This window comes from Perca flavescens, chromosome 22 (genome assembly GCF_004354835.1).
Source record: "Perca flavescens isolate YP-PL-M2 chromosome 22, PFLA_1.0, whole genome shotgun sequence".
NCBI lineage: Eukaryota > Metazoa > Chordata > Actinopteri > Perciformes > Percidae > Perca > Perca flavescens.
The window spans coordinates 26825847-26850931 of record NC_041352.1 but is presented as its reverse complement, the minus strand read 5'-3'; the positions used below and the strand labels follow the sequence as shown (position 1 = coordinate 26850931).

Genomic DNA, 25085 nt, shown 5'->3' with positions numbered 1-25085 from the left:
AAAATATATTAAGCAACTTTCATTCACAAAATGCAACTTAAGAGTAAGTAAGAGTAAGTAAGACATGCAGACAAAATGAATGATTGAAATAAAGGACTCTTTGAGTCTCATTCTGGATCAGAGAGGAACTGGAAATCTTCACCTTGAACTGCCCGAGTGCCCTTGAGCCACGGAGTGACCTGCTGGCTATAGAAGAAGTAGAGAGTCTTGACCTGCTGAACACTCAGAGTCTGCTGCGCCGAAATAACCCAGCCGAGTTTGAGAGAGAGACGCAGAGAAATACAGACTGGCTCTGCAAAGGCAAAGTTTGACTGCTGCCATGGTAACCCTGGCAGAGAGGTATGTGTGTTTGTATATGTGTGTGTATGCGTGTGTATGTGTGTGTGTATGTGTGTGTGTGTATATATATATATGTGTGTGTATGTATCTGTGTGTGTGTGTATGTGTGTGTGTCTCTGTTTGTGTGTGTGTGTGTGTGTGTGCACGTGTGTGTTTGTGTGACTTGGCAACTAATAACACAACAAAGCTGCCTCCTCTGTGAAAAACAGAAAAGAAATCTAAACTTAGTTTTAAGATCCCAAAAACTGACTTAATTCCTTACATTCTGTATTATACATTATGTACGCACACAATAAACTTCATTTACACCAACAATAGGGACATTTATATTTATAGAAGCTGGATTGTGGATGTAAAAAGTAAGACTCTCCCCCAGCCTCCCTCTGACTCTCTGTCTCTACCCACCGCAGACAACTTCACCCGAAGAGAGTCGAACCAGTGGAGGAAATAGACTTTCAGTTCACGGCTGTAACGCCAAGGTCTGATCCCAGCTAACTTTGTTACTGCCGTTAAGCTTGCTGATCTGGCAGAGATTCACCGGTGGTTCAGGATGACATCATGGGGATCAGACCTCCGGTGCTGGGTCTAATATTCTAATGTAAGTTGCTGCAGCTAGCTAGCAGCTAGCCACCAGCCATGTGACCTGGGTCCCCGGTTCGCTCTATGTTCGCTCCCCGGTGCTGACTGACTCTGGTCTGTCTGCAGAGCTGGCGTTATACCCGCTCTAGCTAAGCTGGGGATCAGACAAATCTGCCACGCTTGTGTTTTATTCATATTTCCTTTTGCAGATAGTGATATACTGTGATGCACTGATGCCAGGCAGGCTTGCTAGTTGCTTTTAGTCTGAGTCTGTGAGATAAACAAAATTCCTTTTGAATAGAACGTGCAAATGAATAGAGACGGAAATAAATAAAAGTCCCCTGAAATAAAAGTAAAACATATGTATTTAGGCTATTGAACTATAATGACTAATTATTACTATCATTTATGTATTTCATGATGTATTTCATAGCCATATTCATGTAAAGAGGTGCAAAAAAACGGATGATCAGTCACTCAGGAAGTTAAGCTACAGTTTCCCTCAACTGCAGCCTCCAAGGTTAAAGCAAAACTGGTTGGCTACACCGGTGCTATTGCCTTGGAAGGCAAGGCAGCTTTATTTGTATAGCAGCACATATCAACAGCATTCAAAGTGCATTACACAAAAACGATTAAAATACAAGTTACAGTATGAAAAAACAGGCATTTCTGTTTTTAAATTTTCACATTCCCTTTTGACAATGAAAAAGAAAAAAACGTCTTGTTTTTCAATTTTAAAGGAAACGAAAATCATTAGTTTTTTTGTTTTTCAATTACTGTTTATGAAAGGAAGGCCCTATTGGAACTGAAGGAATTATTATTTTCTGCAAACGATTTGTGTTTTTGAGGGGTTTAAAATATTCAAAAACTCACCAAAATTGGCGGTTGCTTCAATTCTGGTGAAAATGTACGTATTTTAAGGGTTTTGGGAATAGGTGCAATAAAATGGCTCGCTAGCGCCCTGCAGTGCGTTTAACGTAGACTCACGAAACTTGGTACACATATGTAACATGTCAAGACAAAAAAAACAAAAAACGTTATATGTGACGTGTCAAGGTCAAGTTTATTTATAGAGCAGATTTACAAGCAGTCACTACTGCCCCAAAGTGCTGTACTGTAAATACCGGTAAACATTATAAAAAGCAGACTAATTAGCCAAAAAGAATCCAAGATCCAGTCTACATTCTGGACTCTCCTTCAGACAGCTGCTTCACGTCTGAATCCTTCACGTTGTTGTCCTTCAGGTCCAGCTCTCTCAGATGGGAGGGGTTGGACTTCAGAGATGAGGCCAGAGCAGCACAGCTGATATCTGACAAACTGCAGCTCCTCAATCTGAATGAAGAATAAATTATGTAACTTTAAAAGACAATATTCTTGCTTCATTTAATGTTTAATAATCTTTTCAGATCTGAAGGTTTTGAATGTAGACGTTTTTTTGAACAGAAACTCCAAACACCTGAACCCACCAGCATGCAGGTTAAAAACTGAAAAACAATTAGTGAAAAAGATAATTTTAAGGACGACGTGCTAGTACTTCAATAAATATGTGGTGATTTAACCTCTTAAACATTGCCCGCTCCACCAATGGGCCCATCTATACTAACGAAATAACGTCACGTTTAAATCTCGCGAGATATTGGTGATTGAATGAGCTTTTCCCCTGTGTGTTGGCCGCCTCGACGAATGACGCTGGAACACCAACCCGAAGCGGAGGTTGCTCAAGACGTTGGTCATTAAGGTAGCAGCCCCATCTAAGGGCGCAAACAATACAACTTCATGGTTGAACACAAACCCCTCTAGAAGTAGGAAAGAGTTGCACTCATCCAGACTAGTTAGTTTAGGGTTTCCACTAAATACATGCACACCGCTGCCCAGACTCCTCTTTGAGGGTGTGCAACTGGAACAGTGACAGTCATCACTCACAAAGTCATGGCAACCAAGCAAACAACAGCGCGAGTACAGCAGTTTCTCCTCAGGCAGAGTGACAAACCTCGTCGAAAGCTGTGACATGAAACCACACTCACACGGGTCCTGTGAAATATGACAGCTACAGTTTATTGTAAAATAGCATTATGGACACTGAATTTAGTGAATTAACTGTTTTATAGACCCCAGATTAGAAAAGAAGCTAACGTTAGTGAACCCTGCAGTCCCTCTGACACCCTGCTGCAGGAGACATATTCCCATAACACGCTGTATTAATGTTACCGTTTAAAACGTTAAAAAAAGCTGTGAATGCGCATCTATCAGAATTACTTCAGCCTGTCTCGACCTAGTCGCTCCTCTTAAGGACAAACTTGGACTTCGTGAAACACACCAAGCGAGGATGCACAGATAAGACTAGGTCAAGCCTTGCTTTATCGGTTATTCTGGATTTACAAGTTCTACTTTTGTGCAATACCCCCCAGATTTGATGGTTTGACAGTTTGATGTTGTTGTGATGCTGTCAGCTGTAATCCACATTTATTTCCTGCAGACATGAACACAACAACAGCAGTATTCACATCCACTCAAACACATGATAACAACAAGCTTCTGGCTCATCTGATTGGCGGTTTTCTTTCTCTGTGTCTAATCCTGTCACCATTCTCCTCTCAAAGTTCCACTGTGAAGGTTGGAGGTTTATAGGAAAAACTGGATCTTTGCTTTGATACTAACTGGGTTTAGTTCAATACTGCTGAAACCAGCATGGACTGAATCCAACCCTCTACTTACTCCAGTGTATTCCGTCTACATTCTGGACTCTCCTTCAGATCACACAGCTGCTTCACATCTGAATCCTTCATGTTGTTGTCCTTCAGGTCCAGCTCTCTCAGATGGGAGGGGTTGCACTTCAGAGGTGAGGCCAGAACAGCGCAGCTGATCTCTGACAAACTGCAGCTCCTCAATCTGAATGAAGAATAAATTATGTAACTTTAAAAGACAATGTTCCTGCTTGAATTCATTTAATGTTTAATAATCTTTTCAGATCTGAAGGTGTTGAATGTAGACTTTTTTTGAACAGAAACTCCAAACACCTGAATCCACCGGCATGCAGGTTAAAAATTGAAAAACAATTAGTGAAAAAGATCATTTTAAGGACAACGTGCTAGCACTTCAATAAATATGTGGTGATTTAACCTCTTAAACACTGCCCGCTCCACCAATGGGCCCATCTATACTAACGAAATAACGTCACATTTAAATCTTGCGAGATATCGTTGATTGAATGAGCTTTTCCCCTGTGTGTTGGCTGCCTCGACGGACGCTGGAACACCAACCCGAAGCGGAGGTTGCTCAAGACGTTGGTCATTAAGTTAGCAGGCCCATCTAAGGATGCAAACAATACAACTTCATGGTTGAACACAAACCCCTCTAGAAGTAGGAAAGAGCTGCACTCATCCAGACTAGTTAGTTTATTGTTTCCACTAAATACATGCACACCGCTGCCCAGACTCCTCTTTGAGGGTGTGCAACTGGAACAGTGACAGTCATCATTCACAAAGTCATGGCAACCAAGCAAACAACAGCGCGAGTACAGCAGTTTCTCCTCAGGCAGAGTGACAAACTTTTTGTCATTTGCTGAATTAACGTTTTTTTAGTCCCCAGGTTAAAAAAGAAGCTAACGTTAGTGAACCCTGCAGTCCCTCCGACACCCTGCTGCAGGAGAGATTTTATTCCCGTAACACGCTGTGTTAATGTTACCGTTTAAAACGTTAGTGGGGATGCATACCGCTCAAAACCAACATTAAAAAACTTAGTAATGTTTCCTCAGCGTTTGGTTTTGTTGCTAAACTGTATTTAAAATGAGCTGTGACTCTAAATTAACTGCTTCAGGTAACGGCATCCTACAGTACTTTCAAAGATTTTCTTTTTACATTAACGCAAGTAGAAAAAAAAGCAAATTACCCTTTAAGATATCAGTCTTTTGTCTGCAGTTTAGTGTGACCTCAACTTTCACAACATATTAATCTCAGCACAGTAAAGTAAAAAAATGGTGTCTGACCTTAGAGACTTCAGTCGACAGTGTGGAATCTCCAGAAAACTACAAAGCTGCTTCAATTTTGAATTCTGCAACTTGTTTCCATTCAGCTCCAGCTCTCTCAGATGGGAGTGGTTGGACTTCAGAGATGATGCCAGAGAAGCACAGCTGATCTCTGACAAACTGCACCACCGCAATCTGAATAAAGAATAAGTTATATATAATTCAAGAAATTCATATCCAATCAATGTGTTTAGGTTTTAAATGTGTAGCTTTCTACAGACATCCAAATGTCATCACAACATTCATAAACCTATTCATGTCAACACAGCCTCGCCTGTGATTAGAAGATCAATACTATGCTGATCCTTTTAACAGCTGTGTGTTCTGAAGACTCAATATCAATGAGACTGCTAATTTGACAGCTGTACAGCTAACCTAGCTAATGGCAGCTAACTACAGTTAGCAGTTAGTTTAGCAACAAGTAACATTAGCCTAAAGCTAATGGTATCTGTCCAAATCTCATTAAAATCATCTCAGTACTGTCGTACAATTTACAAAAAGAACAATTTAAAAACAGTGGGCTAATGGACCCATGTTTGTATCTCGTAAATGACCCCACTAATAATGCCCGAAATAATACCAAACGTCTACACTAGTACAAATAGGTTATGCATTCATAAAACGATGGATTGGAAAGTTTGTAAGTACACCAGAAGTTTATGTAAATAACACTTGCCTGCTGGCTTCTGCTCTCTGCTGCTGGTGTTGCTGCTGTAAGACGAGTGCTTAGGGCCGTCTACAAATTACAACACCGAAAAGAGATGCAACAAAAATATTTTTTAAATTTAACTTTTTTTTTTTAAGTAAGTGCTGTAGTATAACTAGGAGGAGACAAGTAATAATTGAGGTAAGATTGGAGACATTACCTTATTTAATCATAAAATTAATAAATATTTTGTTGTATCTCTTTTCGGTGTAGTAATTTGTAGACGTCCCTAAACACTCGTCTTACTGCAGGTAGCAGCAGCAGCAGAGAGCAGAAGCCAGCAGGCAAGTGTTCATAAACTTCTGGTGTACTTACAAACTTTCCAATCCATCGTTTTATGAGTACATATCCTATTTGTACTAGTGTAGAAGTTTGGTATCATTTTGGGCATTATTAGTGGGGTCATTTACGAGATACAAACGTGGGTCCATTAGCCCCTGCGCTAAGCTATTCAGCTGATAACGCTACTCTACGCTAACTCTCCCAATGTTACCCCCAGGTGAAAAAAGCTTTGGGGGGGGGGTTTGGCTCGAGGTCATGGTGCAAAGGACCCTAGGGTGAAATTACTCCGAACTATCACTTTAGTTCCTGAGAGGTCTGGGTGGGTCATAGTAGCAGATCAGAAATGTATTTTGGCCCTAAACCGTTTAGTGATTTATAAACCAGTAAAAGTATTTTGAAATCAATTCTTTGAGGCACTGGAAGCCAGTGCAATGATTTCAGAACTGGAGTGATGTGATCCACTTTCTTGGTTTTAGTGAGAACTCGGGCAGCAGCGTTCTGAATCAGCTGCAGCTGTCTGATTGATTTTTTAGGGAGACCTGTAAAGACACCGTTACAGTAGTCAAGTCTACTCAAGATAAAAGCATGGACAAGTTTTTCCAAATCCTGCTGAGACATAAGTCCTTTAACCCTTGTCATATTTTTAAGGTGATAATAGGCTGATTTTGTAATTGTCTTAATGTGGCTTTTAAAATTCAGGTCTGGATCTATGACTACACCAAGATTTCTGGCTTTGTCTGTTGTTTTTAACATTGTCGTTTGAAGCTGTGCGTTGACTTTTAATTGTTCCTCTTTAGCTCCAAAAACAACCACCTCAGTTTTTTCTTCATTTAATTTAAGAAAGTTCTTGCACATCCAGTCGTTAATTTGTTAGCCTCCTTGTGCCCCGCTTCTCAAATGTACTTTCAAATTTGTGGGAACTTTCCCTTTAATAAATTGTCCACATATTTTACCACCTTCCTTGCTTTAATCTGACACACATAAGTCATAATCAAATAGAACCCTTTATTTACACTTATGGTACCGCCATGACGCCATGGATTATTACTGTGTCAATGTGATAAAAAAAATTAAATTAGGGGCAAGCATATTATGTGTGCCTTTGTGGTATAGACAGGTCACGTCTTGTTTCTGCCAGAGAGAAATCCCAAGGTTCTCCCCCCCATAGTCACACCAGTGCACATGCTGCAAGCTGCAGAGACTGCCTCAGGCAGTTCGCTGAGAAGATGCTAAATCATTTAAAAGATATTCATTGCGAAGGACATTTTAGGCATCCAGTAGCTTAGACAACCATAACACAGCAAACACACATAGCACACATACATAAGAATAAAAATAAAAATCCCTCACAGAAATGCAATGACCATGATAAGGTGCTATGGTAGAGTGTGTGCAATGGTGGTAGTGCAAAAGTGAACAGGGATTGAACAGTGCAATAGATTATTATTAAATATTAACTATGACTATGTAATATCAACTGGCTATGAATAACAACAATATATAATATGAAAGCGATTAAGTTATAAGATGTAGATGTTATGACCACAGCCCAGAGTGTGTAGGAGGGCTAATATAGCCTATACAGCAGACAAAGTGATATAATGGTAGGGGCTGAGAGAGAGAGGCTCATGTTGAAAAGTCAATTTCTCCCGTCCCCCTTTGTGTGGTATTGAAGCTTTTTAGCTCCAGCTCTGCATCCTCGGTATTGTTGCCTTTGTTCCTCCAGGATCGAGTGAAACGTGCGAGCATGTTCGGTGTCCCATTGTCCTACAGTTGGTTTTAACACCTGATGCGAACCATACGGGAGTACAATTACGCGTGAAAAGTGTAACCACAGTTTGGACCACTTAATCAGCATTTCCCTGACCCCCTAAACAAGCTGCAGAGGCGGGGGTGCCCAGCTCTGTCCGTTCATGTAACCGCAGCATTTAAACTGTAGCATATTACACACTTTAAACATTTTTAAACTTTTAAACTTTGCAATTATTCTGTAGTTCACATTCGTGCTGAACCGTAGGGGTGGTCCGTTCCATTAAAACTGTCAACACTAACAATTTATTGATCAATAGAAAATATTTAAAAATGGAACACATTACACATCATAACTTATTGAAACGATTGTATTGCTGTACAAATTAGCTACGACAACTTAGGAGCAAAATGTTCTCGGGAAAAAAGTTACCGTCAAGACATGTTCATATTAAAAGGAACTGGACTTTGGGGTCAAGCCCCCAAAAAATGCCTTGTTGATGCTAGAGGTCAGAGGAGAATGGGCCGACTGATTCCAGCTGATAGAAGATCAACTTTGACTCAAATAACCACTCGTTACAACCGAGGTCTGCAGCAAAGCATTTGTGAAGCCACAACACGAACAACCTTGAGGCGGATGGGCTACACCAACAGAAGACCCCACCAGGTACCACTCATCTCCACTAAAAACAGGAGAATGAGACTGCAATTTGCACAAGCTCACCAAAATTGGACAGTTGAAGACTGTAAAAATGTTGCCTGGTCTGAGGAGTCTCGATTTCTGTTGAGACATTCAGATGGTAGAGTCAGAATTTGGCGTAAACAGAACGAGAACATGGATCTGTCATGCCTTGTTACCACTGGGCAGGCTGCTGGTGGTGGTGGTGTAATGGTGTGGGGGATGTTTTCTTGACACACTTTAGGCCCCTTAGTACCAATTGGGCATTGTTTAAATGCCACAGCCTACCGGAGCATTGTTTCTGACCATGTCCATCCCTTTATGACCACCATGTACCCATCCTCTGATGGCTACTTCCAGCAGGATAACACACCATGTCACAACGCTCGAATCATTTCAAATTGGTTTCTTGAACATGACAATGAGTTCACTCTACTAAAATGGCCCCCACAGTCACCAGATCTCAACCCAATAGAACATCTTTGGGATGTGGTGGAATGGGAGCTTCGTGCCCTGGATGTGCACCCCACAAATCAACTGCAAGATGCTATCCTCTCAATATGGGCCAACATTTCTAAAGAATGCTTCCAGCACCTTGTTGAATCAATGCCACGAAGAATTAAGGCAGTTCTGAAGGTGAAAGGGGGTCAAACATGATATAAGTATGGTGTTCCTAATAATCCTTTAGTTGAGTGTATAGTCAAAAACAAAACGTTAGTTTCAGTAAAGTTAGTAGCAGTTCCCTTACTTTGTGCCTGAGGGTCCAGGTTCATTACTGAAGTCTTCAGGAAGACCTTTGGACTGGTCACTCTTCGTAGACTGACAGTCAGATCCTTCAGACTCTGCTCCGTCCTCCTCTACCTCGACATCACTCATCTTCTGATCTGGAGTCAGTCTGAGAGGCAGAACAGTAAGACCGACTGTGAGCTCACAACATTTACAAAACAACAAGACTGAACAACGTAAGACAGATAACATTCTGATTCTGCATTTACAGTCATCACTTTTTAGTGCTTTCAAGTCTGCAACATGTTCCTGATATCCCAGCATGCATTGAATTAACACCTAACAATGCAGAAAGTACACAAATGACAAATCCGCAACATGTCTTTCTAAACTATCTTTTTGATAAACTGTCTGTACACTTACAAAGTTCTAAATGCTTCGGTTTACATGAACTTCTTTTTACCTTCACATGCCCCGACAACTAGCGTTATAAGCTAATTAGCGGTTTGCGATAAAACTGGTCACATTCGATTAGCATGAAAACATATCCCAGAGAACTTTGTACATGTGTTATTAACCCCTAGGTTCATTTGCACCGGATTTGTCCTTTAAGTAAAGGAACTGGACTTTGGGGTCAAGCCCCCCTTGTTCGTTCTTGACCTTCAGGAACAATATATGGTGTAGAATATAAATTAGTTAGTAGCGGTTCCCTTACTTTGTGTCTGAGGGTCCAGGTTCATTACTGAAGTCTTCAGGAAGACCTTTGGACTGGTCACTCTTCGTAGACTGACAGTCAGATCCTTCAGACTCTGCTCTGTCCTCCTCTACCTCGACATCACTCATCTTCTGATCTGAAGTCAGTCTGAGAGGTAAAACAGTAAGACCGACTGTGAGCTCACAACATTTATAAAAAACAAGATTGAACAACGTAAGACAGATAATATTCTGATTCTGCAGTCAGAGTCATCCCTTTTTAGTGCTTTCAAGTCTGCAACATGTGCCTGATATCCCAGCATGCATTGGATCAACACCTAATAATGCAGAAAGTACACAAAAGCCTAAAAACAAATTATCTTAAAGACTGAAGAAGAGCGGGGCTGAGCTCCAAGGCATGCAGGTGCAGAGGTGCGGTGCCGGTTTTCTATATATGGTCATGTGCTCCAAGTAGGTGCTACTGCAGTGTTTATGTTAGATACACTGCTGCATGAAGCTACATGCTTCAGGGAAAAGATGTAACCTTGGTTGCAAATTTTTCAGGTCACATTCCTGCTGGAACATGTTGGGTTATGTAGTTTTTGGATTAAGTATTTAAATTTTGATGGAACAAAGTGCCGCTGTGTCTGCTGCAGCCAAAGACGGACTGCAACAAACTGAATGAATGGGGGGGGTGAATGATTGAACAACACAAAGCACAGCAACACCATCCCTTTGGAGTCTGATCTTCTCAGCATCACCTTTCCCTTTTTCTTTTTTGGCTATCCATCATTAGACTCACACACTGTCCGTTAACGTTACCGATAGCCTTCCAAACGTGACGAGGAAAAAAAAGAGGTGTTCGATGGCTTTACGCCATAGGCCGACCAGGGCTATGCCATTTGGGGAGGGTCCGCTCATTGATCCCCCGATATTTCTGAAAATCCTAGATATGGTTGTGACCTGTACAGTATAAGTCGGGCCCCGTCGGGCTAGGGCTGAAATGCAGGGTTTTAACAAGATGTCTCAAAAGACACTTGAGGTCTGAGCATTTAATCATTATAAAGCTATTGGACAGGTGAAGGTAATATCAGTAGGGATTTTTGTTATTACTCAGACAGACAAAGACGAGTATTTAAGGCAGTAAATCTGAGGTGCCTGCCTCAGTTTAGGGAATATGACGACCCTTGACTGTGTTTGATTTACCAACTGCTAATAAACTTTAACATACAAGCACAAAATCAAAAGGAAAACATTAGCAGATGAAAGTGAAAATGAGTCATATAAATGAGTTAGTATCAGTTCTCTTACGTTGTGTCTAAGGGTCCAGGTTCATTACTGAAGTACGGAGGTAGATCTATGGAGCCGGATACTACAGACTTTGGTCCATACTCCTCTTCCTCCAAATCACTCATCTTCTGATCTGAAGTTAGTCTGAATGGTACAACAGCAACACACACACACACACACACACACACACACACTTCAGAGCTCAGAGATAGAATGCCCATATTTTACAATGCTAAAATTCTTTTTTTATGTTTAAAAAAAAAAAAGGATCTTACACTTTAACAGAAAGGTCGACCTCCTTAGAAATCCTTTCCATAATGTTGTCAGACACTCAAAATAATAATCCGAGCCTGTCAGCAGCAAAATGAGCACTTTATGAAGGTAAATACAAGTTGGACAATTGTCCTATCAAGTTAACATTGTAGCTTGTTTCGCCGTTGCCGACTGCAGCGATCTCGTTTAATCTCCTAGTATCTAGTATCTAGTATCTAGTCTCCAACTTTATCCAAAATTATAATGTATTGTCATGTAAACTATTTGTCAGCACAGGCATTTTTGTAAATTGTTTAGCCAGTGTATCCCACCATAATGGTTATTATATTGCAATATTCCAGACAATCCCATATATACACACCACTTACAAATAATATATATTTCTACTGGTATGCTTCCTAGTGACATTAATGAAAAACATTTGAAGAAAAAACTATTCCACCTGTGTGTGCAAAATAGTTCAGGCTACAGCACAAATATTTCCATTCATAGATAAGAATAATCAAGTCTAACCTCTGAATTTCTTTTCAAAGTGCACCAGACTGATGCATTTAAAATGTTAAAATAGACAACAAACTGAATTTTTTTTTACCTTCCAACATGTACTGCATTACAACGGCAATAGCAGTACTGTCTACAACATGCTCAACCAACAAAGCTCATTCTAAAAAGTTTATACACAACAATATAGACAATAACGATTGTCAATTTTCACCTATTCAGGCTGAAATATATTTGCACAGGCAGAACCAGCAGCATTGGCTCTGCACAGCACGGTTACAAAATGAACCATTTTATTGCACAAAGTGGCAACTAATCATGAACGCACACAGCAGAGAAGGTGTTTACATACTGCAGGACATAGAATAGTTTACATCAGACAGAAATCGCACATGGAACATATAATTTGTGCATTCATAACAGCATTGTTGCTTCAGGACTATATGGTCAGATCATGAGCAGCGAATGTGGCCAGCAAAGCGCCAAATCTTAGACATCTCAAGTCCACGGCAGTGACAGGTCGAAGAAAACTAAAAACTACGTCACAGATAAGTTATCTCCGTATTTAATGTGGGCCAAACACAAACGCATTTCAGCTAGAAGCCATTATCAGCGTTCACCATTTCTTACTAAATAGGAAGGTTACTTAAATAATAACGCAAGAAGCACGAAACCAGTTTTACTTAATGTTACCTCTATGAGTGCCAGCACTCAAACACACTCCTCTCTGGCTGATCAGCTCCGCTGGGGAAATGTTTTAACATGCTGCAGAAAAGCTTGTCCTCATTTATACTGGATTCCATCCGGGGGCGGACTGGGACAAAAATTCAGTTCTGGCACTGTAGCCACACCAGCCCACCCACGGACACACGTGCATTCAGTAGAACATTTTTTTGTACAGATGGTGAAATAATATAAGCAATGCCTTATGGAACAGATTTTTATAAGTAACTGGCAAACAATGCTTAGCACTTTTTAAAGAGCACACGTTTATGATAAATTTGCGGTTTGGGAGTCCTCCACCTGGCAATTTTGAGGGTAAAAGACTTCAATTCCTGCATTCTGATACATTTTTAGGCACCAATTTATGGTAAAAATTTATATATTTTCCTAACACAATTCTGGTGGCAGGTAACAATTCAAAATACAAAATATAATGGAATATTATATTCAGTAGTCCAGTAAGGGGGCTTTGACATCTGGGACATGGGTCGGATACGACAACACTTGACCCCAAGGTCCAGTTGTTGAAATTAGCATGAACAGGGCTTCATGGTTTTGCTCCCAAGTTGAAAAATGTAGGATTGACTTACAGAGCCTTCTAGCCTGGTTGACACCAGAGCCTTCTCAGCTGTAACTGTTTGTGTGTGTGTGTGTGTGTGTGTGTGTGTGGGGGGTCTGGGAAAGGTTCATTGACAGTTAATTTCCAAAGGGGGCGTCACCAATGGACACCGCTCAAATGCCTCTGGGCGCAATTGGATATTCCTTCAACCAATCAGACCAACGATCCAGGTGACGCTGCGCTTCGGTAGCCGTCATGTTTGTGACGTGTGGCGGAAGATAGAGGACTCAAATGCAGGTATAGGCAGGCAGGCAGGAGATGGTTTGAACTCAGGAATTTAATATAAAAAAATGGGCAGTACAAAGACTTAACCTCATAAAGTCATGCACAAACTGACAGGAAAAACACAGGCAGGAACAAACACAATCTGACAAGACACAAAGGGATTCACAGAGGTTAAATACATGAGGTAGGGATCAAACAAGGAACACGTGGTAACATCAGGTGAAACACATTAGGAATGACAGAGTAATCAAAAAGGGCGGGAAAACACAGGAAGTAGAAGCAGACAGGACAAGACAGAAAACCAGACTTTCCCAATAAAACAGGAAAAAAAAAACAGAATACACAATACAAACAAGACAGGAACAGAACAAAATACAAGTCATAACGCCAAACCATAACACTGGTGAATGTCAACAACAAGCTGCTCGCCGCCGCTTGCGCTATCGTCGTCGCGTAAAGCCCGCCTCACCGCTTGTGATTGGTGTAAAGCCCGCCTCAGCTGTTGTGATTGGTGCCTCTTGCCGCTTGCTGTTGCTTCACCTTTTGACTTGAATACTCCTGCCAAAATGAGCAACCCAATGTAGGCATGGAGGTCTGTCACATCCATTCTTTCACACTGTCCCCATACACACGACTTCCCTCTAAATTTGTCATCTCAAGTATATCTTTTTCAACTGATGGTGTCATGGAAAGCTCAAATGCTGATTTTATGTCGTGGACATGGCTGACAGCATATCTGGGGGGGGCCTGGAATCATTTCCATCACATTAGCAGCACTAAGTCTACCCTGTCGTTCAGCTGGGGAGAAGGACCATAATAATTTTTTGAAGGTAACGTGTCTGCTGGTGGTTGAGAGACAACATAGGGGTCAATCTCAAGAGTCTCATTGTCTTCAGAGGAGGATGCTTCACATTATCCTCAGTCTCAGACACATTCTCCTCTATGTCACTTTCGGTGTCAAAGAGCTATGGCAAAACTTCACTGACAGAAAACCTTTTCTTGCAGGCCATTTTCAAATGAGAGTGAGTGTACAGAGAGAGCACATCGAGCACCAATAGAAATGGTTTAGAAGGCCGTGGTGCCTGCGTGTGAGCTTTGATATGTTTGCCCCTCCCCCTGTGTATCATGCGATACAAACCATCCCTGCGAGAACCATATTTTCTCTCCCTCAGAGCGCGGGAACAATATTTTCTCTCTCTGAGAGTGCGGGAACCATATTGTTCCCTCTCTCAGAGTGCGGAAACAATATTTCCCTCCCTCATGGGTGCGTGTGTGTGCGTGTGTGGGGTGGGGGTAGGGGAATTGAAGAATTTGAAATTGCAACAACCTGCATGTGAAAGTGACCTCAATATCAGCAAAAGACAATCTCAGCAAATTTGTGTAAAATGTTCATATTTTCTATGATTTTTTTACAGCTAAAACAGCGTGGGGTCAAACTGACCCCAAGGAACACCGATGCGTACAAAATGCATACAGGACATTGAAAATATATCATCATGTTAATTTTATGTTTACCCAGTTGTCCCCATTACATTAGGAAAAGTCATTCAATATGAAAAAAAAAAAATGATGTCAAGCACTTTTTTTAGAGATGTTAAACATTGAATGGAGTCAAATTGACCCCAAGGATAACAGGAGGGTTAAGACGTTAAAGATGAAAAGTTATTAAAAGAAAAACTTGTCTTATTTAACCACGCCCACTTACTCTGGCCACGCCCCCTTTCATAACATTTTAACCATTTAAGGTAGAGTCTTGTGTGAGGTGTCATTGAACTGAGCATAGAGTTAATTCTTCATTGGTGATGGTTTGGCCCGCCCCCTATGCTTAACCCACGCCCCCTTTAATAACTAATGACCCGTTTCTTGTACATTATTGTGTGAGGTGTCAATGAACTCAGCAGAGACTCTCTTTTTTTATTGGTAAAGGTTTGGCCCACCCCCCAATGGCCATAGTGGGAGAAAAAAAATATCGCGCCCGGAGCAGTACAGTATTAAAAGCTGAATCAATTCTTAACTAATATAACTTACAGGAAATCTCCTTCCTTTTGAGGAAATTAAACGTGAACAGACAGGATGGGAACAGATGTTTTGTTGACAGATCCATGTTTTCCAAAACCTTAGAATAACTTAAAAGTAAAAAATGCACATGCGGTTAAATTTTATGCAAAACTGTGGACAAACCTTTGGCAATGTTTTTTTTTTTTAAATCGGAACCAATTCTTCCCGACAAAGTCGTTTTTGTGGGACATCGTTTCTGGGATTATACAAAAGGTAACAAAAGGCTTTAAAAAAAAAACAAAAAAAACAAATACAATTAAATTCACATTAGTTTAGGGCCGCACAATTATGATTATGTGCAATTATGATTAAAAAAAATATACAAATTTAACAATATTTAAAATTTTTGCAAGGATCTATAGCAAAAAATTGATTTTCTTTAGTCCACGAGATACCATTTGTCTCTGCAGCATCACAATATTTTATTCAGAATGGTTTGTCACATTGTTTTCCCTTTAACAAATATTGCCCCCCCTCCCCTGTGATTTGGATATTGCACTATAGCCTACTTGTCCAAAATATGATTTGGATTAAATAACAATTAATTGCGCAGCCCTACACCAGATCTGTTGTGTTGTGGAAGTGAAATTACAATGAATTAAACCAAATTAAATATTACAACTCATTTAATGCAAATACAATAACAAACTGAACGTCCCAAACAACTAATATGCAACTTGTTTCCGTTTTCTGTCCGACTTCGTCGCGATAAATGTGGATTCACCAGCATGTCCTGTGAACATGTGAGCTCTTCCTTAGGTCCGCGCTGAGGACTGAAACCAGCCTCGGTGGGACAGACTCCCAGACATTGAGAATCCTCTGTCCAAAACCCATTTTATATGTCCCCAAACTCACAGTGAGCAGAACTGACTGGGGTCTGCAGAAGGTCTAGGCCACAGCGGGGATGAAATACTGCAGCGACACATCTTCATGCAGCAGAATCAGGTGGACGACTCTCTCGTGGACGATATCTGAAGAGGACAAGATGAATGGGAACAGGATTTAATCAGGGATGGGACATGAGGTCAAATCCTTCATTTAACCCTTGTGTTGTCCTTCCTTCGACCATGCAACTTTGTGTTGAGTATTTTTTGGGGTCATTTTAGGCCTTTATCTGTACAGGACAGCTGAGAACATGCAGCAAAGGTGCTGCAGGGCGGAGTCGAACCCACGGCCGCTTCGCCGAGGACTCAACTCCTATACACGGGCGCCCGCTCCACCAGGTGAGCACTCTCAACTTTTTGTTTTTCGGAGTCATAAAATTAAAACTTTTTTGATACTTGTCGCTATTTTTTTTTTTTTTTTTTGCTGTTTTCCACATAAAAAAACACATATATATATATATATATATATATATATATATATATATATATAGTTCCTTTTTCTAGACGTTTTTGAAGCATTTTTAGACATTTTTCTCAATATTTTCAACGCTCCTTTACCAAATGCAATACAATTTAATGAAATGAGACACCCAAATTCAATGAAAGTGGTGAACTCATCATTTATTTTACTGTTGAAAAGCGTTGTCGGGAACCACCCACGTTATTGTTTTGACAGTTTGGGTGAAAGAAACCCAAATTTCTGATAAAGAAACTCTAAAAAACGGGTCAAATTTGACCGGAGACAGGAGGGTTAAATAAGAGTTACAGAACGTAGCGTATTACAAAAGCATAAAACCACCTTAACAACAATGATATTAAATGAAAAAATGGATGTTTTTTAATTTTCATTAAATTCATTAAGAGGATTAAATTATTATTTTTATTTTTTTTTTAGACTTTCCAAATGTTACCGGACCGAACGGATCACATTACAAGATAAAGAGGTTTCCTTGCATTTAGCCTTTATCCACAACGTTTCACTTCCAGGAGTGCTCCGGTGCTGCCGGATGTCCGTCCCCCTTCCTCTGTCTCTGTGTTGGCGTTCTAACCTCCGGCTGATTTGTGAGGACTATGGTTAACTGCTCCTCAGATCTCTGCAGGGTAAATCCAGACAGCTAGCTAGACTATCTGTCCAATCGGAGTTTATCTTAGCCCCGCCCACGACGATTGTGATTGGTTTAACCCTTGTGTTGTCTTCCCATCCTTTTTTTTTTTTTTCACTTTTTGAGGTGACATTTTTTGTCACTTTTTTCAAATTAATTCGTGACTTTTTTTCCGATGTTTTTGTCACTTTTTTTTTGACTTTTTGGTCACTTTTTTCGTCACAAATGTCCGATGTTATTGTAGATTTTTCTGCACTTTTTTTGCCGAAATTTTTGCAATGTTCTTTGATCATTTTTTTTTCTTTCAAAAAACTTTAAAATTTAATAAAACACCCAAATTCAATGAAAGTAGTGAAGGGATCATTTATTTTACTTGTTAAGAGTAATGGTTGTATGGAACGATCCTCGTTATGTTTTTGGACAATTTGGTTGAAAGAAACCCAAATTTCTGACATAGAAACTTTTTGAAAATGGGTAAAATTTGACCCGAGGACAACAGGAGGGATAAAGAAATGCCAATAAACCAGAACATGTTTTTCTCCCATCCAGGAATGCTGTGTGGACTAGCCAGACCTTCCTCTGCAGCGCTGTGGAGGAGGTCAGGCAATGCGAGGCTACATTGCATTTTTCCTGCTGCTCCTGGATGAGGACTTACTGCACATGGCCTTGCTGGGGTTGACCTGCTGACCCATGAGGAACTGCTGCAGCTTCCTGATGTCCACCCTGGCCTGGGCCATGTCCTCTGGGTCCCTGCTCTGAGACGGACCGCCGTCCTGGGAGGCCTCGTCACCTGCAGGGACGGGAAGCAGAGAGAGAGAGAGAGAGAGAGAGAGAGAGAGAGAGAGAGAGAGAGAGAGAGAGAGAGAGAGAAATGTGTGAAAGAAATAACTGGAGCTGGAGCCAGGTCAACCGTCCATCAGTTGTCAAGACATTTCCCTGTAGCCTCAGACTTAAAGGTCCCATTGCATGAAAATTTCACTTTATGATGTTTTTTTAACATTAATATGAGTCCCCCCAGCCTGTCTATGGTCCCCCAGTGGCTAGAAATGGTGATAGGTGTAAACCGAGCCCTGGGTATCCTGCTCTGCCTTTGAGAAAATGAAAGCTCAGATGAGCCGTTTTGGAATCTGCTTGTTATGAGGTCATAACAAGCAAGGTTACCTCCCCTTTCTCTGCTTTGCCCGCCCAGAGAATTTGGCCCACCCATGAGAGAGAGAGAGAGATCATGGCTTTCAAACGAGAAAAGTGGCAGTTGGTCAAGACCACAACCCCCCCCTCCACCTTGCCCCTCCCACTCTCCTCCTCAATAGCTTCAGACACAGAAATGGCACAACCTAAGTAAAGCTCATTGTGACTGGCTCTAGTGGCTGTAATTCTGCACCAAAGCTGAATTTCGGGAAAGAGACTTCAGATACAGTATTAGGGGACCACTAAGGTCTATATAAAAAAACTTCAGATACAGTATTAGGGGATCACTAAGGTCTATATAAAAGAGACTTCAGATACAGTATTAGGGGACCACTAAGGTCTATATAAAAGAGACTTCAGATACAGTATTAGGGGACCACTAAGGTCTATATAAAAGAGACTTCAGATACAGTATTAGGGGACCACTAAGGTCTATATAAAAGAGACTTCAGATACAGTATTAGGGGACCACTAAGGTCTATATAAAAGAGACTTCAGATACAGTATTAGGGGACCACTAAGGTCTATATAAAAGAGACTTCAGATACAGTATTAGGGGACCACTAAGGTCTATATAAAAGAGACTTCAGATACAGTATTAGAGGACCACTAAGGTCTATATAAAAGAGACTTCAGATACAGTATTAGGGGACCACTAAGGTCTATATAAAAGATACTTCAGATACAGTATTAGGGGACCACTAAGGTCTATATAAAAGAGACTTCAGATACAGTATTAGGGGACCACTAAGGTCTATATAAAAGAGACTTTAGATACAGTATTAGGGGACCACTAAGGTCTATATAAAAGAGACTTTAGATACAGTAGGGGACCACTAAGGTCTATATAAAAGATACTTCAGATACAGTATTAGGGGACCACTAAGGTCTATATAAAAGAGACTTTAGATACAGTATTAGGGGACCACTAAGGTCTATATAAAAGAGACTGTCAGGGCCACAGAGAAACTGCGGACGCAACATTTTCTGCAGCATTTTCCACAGATGTTTAGTTATATAAAAATTAAAAGGTAACTCAGAATGTGAACACATCTCCACCCCAAGCAGAAAAACAGTCCGCTATATTCTATAATTTTTCATTCACCGCTGAAATAGTTTCTGTTTAGGTGTGATCATCGTTCACCTCTTGGTGGTGCTAGAGGGAAAGTCAGGGGATCATCAAAGTTATTACAATTCATCCTGAGGGGGACATGAATGTCTGAACCAACTTAAAGGACAATTCCGGCGCAAAATGACCTTAGGAGTTAATAACATATGTGTACCGAGTCGACCGTTCTCTGGGACGTGTTTTAAAGCTAATCAAATATGTTTATAGCTTGAAACAAGCTACCGCAACACTCGTGGTTAGCTGCTAACGTTAGATTTTAGGGGGCTTTAGATACAGTTTTTTTGGAATACAGTAAAGATTATATTAATTTCCTTGACCTTACCATATTCAAAGGCGATCATGGTGCCCTACATACTTCAGTGTTTAGAAAACCTACTAACAGGAAAACTATTCTTCATGCTAGAAGCTTTCACCGTAAGGCCGGTTACACACTGCACGCGTCTCGCGAGCGTGGTGTTTCTGTTGCATCTCAGCTGCGTGGACTTTTCTGTGTCCTACACACCAGAAGCTGTCTGACGCGGCGCTGCTCCTGCTGCTAGGTACAGGGAGGGCTGATCTCGGGACATTGTGCCGACAGATTCAAACTGATAAATGGGTAAGTGGGCTGTCTGAACAACTTTGTGTAGCTGTAAAGAGCCTATATAGCCTATCTGATGTTGGACCGTCACTCAGAACACACACTACGTTGTTATCGTAGCCTATCCTACCATTTATATATAGTAGCCTATCCTACCATTTATATATAGTAGCCTATCCTACCATTTATATATAGTAGCCTATCCTACCATTTATATATAGTAGCCTATCCTACCATTTATATATAGTAGCCTATCCTACCATTTATATATAGTATCCTATCCTACCATTTATATATAGTATCCTATCCTACCCTTTATATATAGTAGCCTATCCTACCCTTTATATATAGTATCCTATCCTACCCTTTATATATATTATCCTATCCTACCATTTATATATAGTAGTCTATCCTACCATTTATATATAGAAGCCTATCCTACCATTTATATATAGTATCCTATCCTACCCTTTATATATAGTAGCCTATCCTACCATTTATATATAGTAGTCTATCCTACCATTTATATATAGAAGCCTATCCTACCATTTATATATAGTAGCCTATCCTACCATTTATATATAGTAGCCTATCCTACCCTTTATATATAGTATCCTATCCTACCCTTTATATATATTATCCTATCCTACCATTTATATATAGTAGCCTATCCTACCATTTATATATAGAAGCCTATCCTACCCTTTATATATAGTATCCTATCCTACCCTTTATATATATTATCCTATCCTACCATTTATATATAGTAGTCTATCCTACCATTTATATATAGAAGCCTATCCTACCATTTATATATAGTATCCTATCCTACCATTTATATATAGAAGCCTATCCTACCATTTATATATAGTAGCCTATCCTACCCATTTATATATAGTAGCCTATCCTACCATTTATATATAGTAGCCTATCCTACCCTTTATATATAGTAGCCTATCCTACCATTTATATATAGTAGCCTATCCTACCATTTATATATAGTAGCCTATCCTACCATTTATATATAGTAGCCTATCCTACCATTTATATATAGTAGCCTATCCTACCATTTATATATAGTAGCCTATCCTACCATTTATATATAGTAGCCTATCCTACCATTTATATATAGTAGCCTATCCTACCATTTATATTTAGTAGCCTATCCTACCATTTATATATAGTAGCCTATCCTACCATTTATATATAGTCTACTGATCTGATTACAGCAAGACAACGTCGGCAGTGTTGACTGCAAAATATGTTACAGAATATTTTGTTCTGTATGACAGGTGCAATATTTGAAAATCTTTTCTCTGAAATGTTGTATTACATTTATATCTACATTGATGTCAAAACCTAGACTCTCAAACATCAATATGTAATTTATTAATATGTATTTGTGTCTAAATGACATATAAACATATTTTCCTATTCTATTTTGCCTGGAAACGCTTCCAACACGCTTGCGTCTCGCGTGAAAAATAGGCGTCGGTTCTATTTCTAGCTGCACGCGTCTCAAGCCGGCAGTGTGTAAGCTTTAACCTGTTACCATGGGAGCCGAAATATAAACGGACACGCCACGCAGCTGACACGCTCACGCGACGCTTCCAGTGTGTAACCGGCCTAAGTGGTTGAAGGAAAATGTTCCATACGGACAATTCCAGCGAGTCAGAAGAATTTGTGACCAGGACAATTCATTTGAGTGTAAAGCAAAAGAGATGACGTCGGGCTTTAAGGAACGGGGTTATAAAAACACAACCCTCCAGGAAGCATACAGCAGGGCTAAATCTGCAAATAGGATATCACTTCTACAAAGAAATCCACCTAAGCCAACAAAAGATAGACCCATTTTTGTTACCACATATAGTACAGAGGCAGACCAGATTAAGAGAATAATAAGAAAAAATTGGGGTATCATTGAAAGGGATGAGGTGCTTGGCCAGTTGTTTCCTGAGCCACCTTTGGTCACTTTCAGGAGATGTCCTACAATTCGAGACAAACTGGTCCGCAGCCATTTGAAACCAGAAGGCCAACAAACTTGGTTGGGATCTAAACCCAAAGGGTCATATAAATGTCAACACTGTAATCATTGTACAAATGTATTACAGTCTAAACCTTTGTTGATACTGTATCCCTAAAACAGCTTACTATCATAAGCTGTAAAACAGTATTTGTTATATACAGACTGGAATGCCCTGAATGTAAAGTGTTCTATATAGGAAGGACTAAGAGGCATTTACAGGGGCGTTTGGCAGAACATAAATATGCAATTCGCATGGGCAACATGAACTATCCTATGGCGAGGCACTACAGGGAACACCATAATAGTGATCCATCAACCATACAGATCTGTGGAATTGATCATATTCCATTGTCACTGAGGAAAGGGGACAGACAAAAACAACTAAACCAGAGAGAAAGTTTCTGGATTGATAAACTGCAGGCTACTAGTTATCCAGGCCTGAATGAAGAACTTGATCTCAGTGTTTTTCTCTAAAACCACATTGTTTATTTGTCAATTGGGTCCATCTCTTTTTCTTTTTTGTATTTGCGCTGTGCATGTTTTGAATGTAACCTTGGGTTGTAGTCAAATACACTGGTTTATTTAATACCAAGGAGGACATCTAGTGGTCTTTCTATAATCCTACAACTCTGAACCTTCCTCTACCAAAAGGGAGGTTTTTGATTGGTTGTGTTTGTTGATTGGTCTGTTTGAAAGCTTATAAGAAGGTCTCTTCCTGTTTTGGAAATTGATTGACTCCCTGACGAAGGCTTGTATGCCGAAACGCGTCGGAGTACTTTAAGATTTATGATGACCAAGCCATAAATAAAGGCTTAGTATTTTTCTAAAAGAGAGTGCCTTGGAGTTTCCTTATTGGTTTCTACAAGGAACAAATGTTGTTGGAACATGTGGGAAGGTTTTTACCCCATGGAGGGTTTCCCAGGTCTTTGAAGTGAGTGGTGACAGAAATCAGATCCGTCTCGCTCTTCAAGTTCATCTCTCCACTCAGGTTGGCCTCCATCACCTGACACAAAAATAATGCCTCTGAACTTTAGTCACACTGCTGTTAATACTGGTTCTTTATTTCAAATGTATATGGATCAGTTTATTCAGACTTGAGAACACCCTGAACTTCACCAAAACCTCAACTCAAGTGAAGTTTGGATGAACGTGACCGTGAATCATTCTGTCTACGATGTTCTTCAGCAGAGATGGCAAAAGTACTCACTTCTCGTACTCAAGTAGAAGTACAGATTCTTCTGTTAAAAAATACTCTGGTAAAAGTAGAAGTACTGATTTAACTTCTTTACTCAAGTAAAAGTAACAACGTACAGGCTTGGAAATTTACTTAAAGTATAAAAGTAAAAGTAGCCTTGGAAATGACAACCGTTTTTTATGCAAAGCTGCCTGGACCACACAAATGTTACTAGAGTGGTAGCTGAGAAACTTCAGTGGGGAGAAAAGGCTCTTATATGCCATTGCCTACATTTTAAATGGATGTCTGCCAATAGGCCTAAAACATCACATATACAGTACTGTATGATTATTGTGACAGAGACTGGGACTCCAGGTTAATAAGATTCTGACTGAGTAGCAAGATATGAATTGAGTTGTGATTCTGTGAGAATTCACAGATCCAGTTTCTCTTTTTTAATCTTCCCCTTAACATTTAAAGGAATCTACGTGTGTGTGTGTGTGTGTGTGTGTGTGTGTGTGTGTGTGTGTGTGTGTGTGTGTGTGTGTGTGTGTGTGCTCAAATATGGCTTCTGGAAAGAAAATAAAGGATTAAATATGAATTACTAAACAGACATGAATTAAGAAGTTCCCCATATTTTAAGAGTTACGCAGCACATTCGCCAGGAGTCATTCTTGATGCCTAAACATCTCGGTATTTTCAGTATTGATGACGCGAAAAATAATAACGGTAACTCCAGGGTCTGTTGAAACACGTACGGAGACAACTTCTCTCTTTTTATGCTTTAAGAAGATCAAGCAACATGCAACCTAGCTAACAGGTTAACACAAACAACAGAATCACTAGCTAACTTACTTTAAGTTTGCCATAACTATAGACCAATACAACAACAGGCTTACATTAACTGACAACATGAGTTATACGACTTACACTTCTCAAGGATGCACACACACACACGATCTCAACTGATTATCCTCCGGACAGCTATCTCTTTTTCTTTTCTCTCACGTTTTTCTCTGTGTGGCGCGCGGTTCCCACACAGATATGGAGATAATAACGGTCCAAAATGATGTGAAAAAGACGCAAAACTACCACGAACGGACACAAACCGACTACAACAAGACGCCAAATGACCACCGAGACCCAAAACAAGCCTGAAAGCTGCATGTTGCAGCTGAGTAGGCCTGCTCGATTCGGGGAAAAATATGAATCACGATTTTTTTAGCTTAGAATTGATATCACGATTCTCTGCGATGATTTTTTTCTCACGAAGTGTAATGTTTATTGCACACATGAACCATGACAAGACAAAACAAATTGGCAATACCAAACATAGATTTTTGGCAGCTATAGCATCACCACAAGCCTGTAAACATAGAGGCTTCAATGGATAAATAAAATAAAGTACATACTGGCCATTTAAGTACAGTAGGCTACCAAAAATTTCAAGTACCTTGGGGTTTTGTTCGCGAGTGAGGGGACAACGGAGTGGGAGATTGGTCGGAGAATCGGCGCAGCGTGTGTGGTATTACATTCAA

General features: G+C 40.2%; 1 protein-coding gene and 1 long non-coding RNA gene across 2 annotated transcripts; both read right to left on the bottom strand.

Annotated features, from left to right (window-relative positions):
• Window positions 1-2023: 2023 nt before the first annotated feature.
• On the bottom strand, window positions 2024-9247 carry LOC114548910 (NACHT, LRR and PYD domains-containing protein 12). Its single transcript, XM_028568939.1, has 4 exons — window positions 9107-9247; window positions 4904-5077; window positions 3634-3807; window positions 2024-2250 (listed from the first exon to the last, which is right to left on the bottom strand). Exons 1-4 carry the CDS (start codon window positions 9232-9234, stop codon window positions 2097-2099), a joined length of 630 nt encoding a protein of 209 aa, XP_028424740.1. The 5' UTR covers window positions 9235-9247; the 3' UTR covers window positions 2024-2096.
• Window positions 9248-16074: 6827 nt separating this feature from the next.
• Window positions 16075-18238, bottom strand: LOC114548916 (uncharacterized). Its single transcript, XR_003691453.1, has 2 exons — window positions 18109-18238; window positions 16075-16437 (listed from the first exon to the last, which is right to left on the bottom strand). It is a non-coding gene; the product is annotated as an uncharacterized LOC114548916 (long non-coding RNA).
• Window positions 18239-25085: the final 6847 nt, after the last annotated feature.

What these genes read in the sequence shown, in the direction of transcription:
- LOC114548910 (XM_028568939.1), bottom strand. Translation starts at nt 9,234, where the DNA reads ATGAGTGATGTCGAGGTAGAGGAGGACGGAGCAGAGTCTGAAGGATCT. An exon ending in CCTGGACCCTCAGGCACAAA is followed by an intron (nt 5,078 to 9,106) that starts GTAAGGGAACTG and finishes TTCTTTATTCAG; the next exon opens with ATTGCGGTGGTGCAGTTTGT. An exon ending in TGTCGACTGAAGTCTCTAAG is followed by an intron (nt 3,808 to 4,903) that starts GTCAGACACCAT and finishes TTCTTCATTCAG; the next exon opens with ATTGAGGAGCTGCAGTTTGT.